This window comes from Myotis brandtii, unplaced genomic scaffold, assembly GCF_000412655.1.
Source record: "Myotis brandtii unplaced genomic scaffold, ASM41265v1 scaffold633, whole genome shotgun sequence".
Classification (NCBI taxonomy): Eukaryota; Metazoa; Chordata; class Mammalia; order Chiroptera; family Vespertilionidae; genus Myotis; species Myotis brandtii.
In genome coordinates this window covers 3864649-3868077 of record NW_005370423.1, presented here as the reverse complement: position 1 = coordinate 3868077, position 3429 = coordinate 3864649, and the positions used below count along the sequence as shown (strand labels likewise).

Below are 3429 nucleotides of genomic sequence, written 5' to 3'. Positions count from 1 at the left end.
AGGGCACGGAGGGGCGTGGAGGCCTCCTGGCGGGGCCGCGGGGAGCTGACCCTGCTGTAGCCACCGGATGTGTGTGACACACAAGGACAGACGGGCGGCCGGTCAGAGCCGAGTAGACGAGACGCGTGAGGACTCGGGGAGGAGAAAGCTCCTGCCCTCCCCGCCCAGAAATGCCTGCGCATCCCCACGGCTCCGACAGAATAACCAGAGGGAGGCCAGACGGGAAGGGGAGGATGGAGCGGGCCACTCAGGACAGGGCAAAGGCCCCAAGTCCAGAAGATGTGCACGCGCCTGGGAAAGAAATGCGAGTGAGGACTACCGCGAGATACAGACTTCCGCCTGTTCCGGTTGTTTGCCATGTTCCCGCATGAAGCGTTTTCATTTCTTCATGAATTAAAGAAAACATGCTGGCTTTATGAAGCATATAGCCAATCGCCTGATTGGGAGCTTGACTCACACTGTAAGGAAAGAAGAGCCTGAGACGGGCTGGCGCTGCGTGGAAGGGCGGAGGGACTGGGAAGGACAGGCGGGCAGGCACCGCAGAGTCCCGGATGGAAGCACAGCCCAGGGAATAGTCAGTGAGGCTGTAGTGACCACGTGGTAACTAGGATGCAGGTGGGTACCAGACGCGTCAGGAGGATCAGTTCTAAGTTATACAAATGTCTACCCACTATGCTTTGCACCCGAAACTAACATAAAATAATACTGAATGTAAGCTGTACTTGAAAAACAAAATAAAATCTAAAAAAAGAGCAGCCCGGCCGGTGTGGCTCAGTGGTTGAGCGTCGACCTAGGAACCAGGAGGTCAGGGTTCGATTCCTGATCAGGGCACAGGCCCAAGTTACGGGCTCGATCCTCAGGGTGGGGTCTGCAGGAGGCAGCGATCCATGATTCTCTCTCTCACTTGCATTTCTTTTCCAGAAAGACATGTTTCTAGGTCTTTCTCCCTCGCCCTTCCTCTCGGAAATCAATTTTAAAAATATTTTTAAAAAGAGCATAAGACGGTCAAGAAAATGTGAACGCTGTGATGATATTAAGTTACTTCTTAGGGCTGATAACAAGCAACAGAATCCTTCTCTTTTGGATAAAAAAATATTGAAATGTTTATAGAAGAAAAATCCAATACATCAAAGTTGCTTCAAAATACTCTGGAAAGAGGAAGATGGGTGGGGACCACTGGCCTCCAGTCATGGGGCTCACCGAGGTCATTCTCATCTCTATTTTATAAATGCTTGACATGTTTAACACTAACATGTTAAAACACACGCACACACACGCACACGCACAATATGATTCCGTTTTCGTTCACCCGACGGGCCGTGAGCTCCGTCAGCAGCAAGCGCTCCCTGTGTCATGGCAGCCTCTACATTAGAACCCTCCTCTGAAGTCGGCGTGGCTTTGCGGGTTCCACAAAGTCACCCTGTGGCTTAGCATCGCCACTTCCAGGAGGTGCGTCCGACAGACAGACTCACGCCTGGATGGACAGTCACGGCACCATTTTCCCAACAGCCAGAAAGGCGAGGCAGGGTGAGCAGCAAACGGGGTGGCCGAGCGAATAACGCCAGTAGACAGAGACAGCCCCCCACCCGTGGAGCCGCTGCAACCCAACGGACAAAAGCGAGGAGCTCTCTGGGGTTAATATGAAATGATGCCCCCCCCCCAGATGAAGTAAAAAACTACCGAGGCAGCACAGGTGGGTAATGACTGAGTTAGAACAGAACCACGGGGTGGTGTGCACCCCAAGGAGCTTACAGATAGCAGGCTATTTCTGGAAGGCACTGCAGGAAGCCGGCACCTCTGCTGGGGGCAGGGCTCGTCCTGGGCCTGGGGGACGGGGCGGGAGGGAGGCTGCTCTCCACAGCCCAGGGATGGTTTCCCCCTGTGCGCGTCTTAGATGAATTCTCATTTAGAGCTGAGGTTGGTCCCTGGCCGGGAGGCTCAGGGGCTGAGCGTAGGCCTAGGAATCAGGAGGTCACAGTTCAATTCTCGGTTAGGGCACAGGCCCGGGTTGTGGGCTCGATCCCCAGTGTTGGGCGTGCAGGAGGCAGCCAATTGATGATTTTTATCATTGTTGTTTCTTTCCCTCTCCCTCTCTCTTCCTCTCTGAAATCAATAAAACGTATTTTAAAATAAAATAAAATAATGCTGAGGGTGGTGGTTATCAGTGGCGAGAGCAGGCCAGACTCCCCTGCGGGCAGGACTTACAGGGCTGGTGCCGAGAGGAGGGGCCTGGGGTGGAGGCGGCGCTGGGGGACGTGGCCGGCAGAGGGGAGGGTCGGCTGGGACCGCCCCCGCCAGGCTGGGGGTGAGGAAGGGAGGCCGAGCTCCTGAGACCCCAGCTCATCTGTTGCCAGAGGCTGGAGGGCTCCAGGCCCCGGAGTGTTGCTAAGCAGCTGCCCCTTTGCTGTTCCCAAACAGAGCGTTGCCTGTACACACCTCGCACGGGCGCGCACGCACATACACACACACACACCCCAGCCAAACTTCCATTACCCAGGCTCGATTACGCAACCTTGGGAAGCGGGGCTCCCAGAGATGCCACCCTCCACCCCCAGGCTCCGGCTCCTGCCCGCCTGGCCTGTGTGCCCCTGGGTCCCTGTCAACACCTCCGGCAGGCAGCTGCACTCTCGCCCACACAGGGACAGGGCACAAGGTTGCGGACAGGAAGGGGGGGTGCTGGGTTTCTGAATGGGGCCCTGTCGGGGTAGATGGGCCGCTCCCCACCGGCCACCCACGGGGGACACAGAGGAGCAAAGAGGTCATGGCGTGGGAGGGAGCTTCAAGGTCCCGCGCTCCCTCGGGGCCTGTGTCCCCTGGAGCTGTCCACTGCCCACTGCCCACAGCTCACCACCCCCATCTGAACCCGCCTATGACCTTCACGGCTCTGCTCCCCGTTTCCTCATCAACTGGTCCCACAGGAGGCACAAGAGGGGAGAAGAGGCCCGGCCGGTGTGGCTCAGTGGTTGAGCGTCGACCTATGAACCAGGAGGTCACAGTGCTATTCCCGGTCAGGGCACATGCCTGGTTGCAGGCTCGATCCCCACTGGGGGGCGTGCAGGAGGCAGCCGATCCATGATTCTGATCATTGATGTTCCTCTCTCTCTCTTTCTCTCCCCCGCTTGCTCTCTGACATCAATAAGAATATATTAAAAGAAGAAGGAGGAGGAGGAGGAGGAGGAGGAAGAGGAGGAGGAGGAGGAGAAGAAGAAGAAGAGACAAAAGCCCTCGGCTCTCCTAAGAGTAGCCACCTGGCCGGCCTCCCCTCCAGCCAGGACCCGACGCGGTCACCAACCTCGGTGGGGCAGGGGGCCGGGCGCCCTCGCCTCCAGGGGGCGCTGCCTTGCAGGATGAAGTCCACCACCTTGGAATTCTGGAACACGGCCCCCACCAAGGCGAGGGCCCTGTCCACGGCCACCACCACCCGGAACA

At 57.4% G+C, this 3429-nt stretch overlaps 1 protein-coding gene across 1 annotated transcript in view; it reads right to left on the bottom strand.

The window, feature by feature from the left end:
• The window catches only part of MYLK3 (myosin light chain kinase 3), a gene marked incomplete at its 5' end in the record, with an annotated part of 15943 nt that extends 12516 nt beyond the window's left edge, over positions 1-3427 (bottom strand). Inside the window, one exon of the mRNA XM_014528412.1 lies at positions 3289-3427. Coding sequence (XP_014383898.1) covers positions 3289-3427 — 139 coding nt within the window. The remainder of the gene's footprint in view (positions 1-3288) is intronic.
• Between the last annotated feature and the right edge of the window lie 2 nt (positions 3428-3429).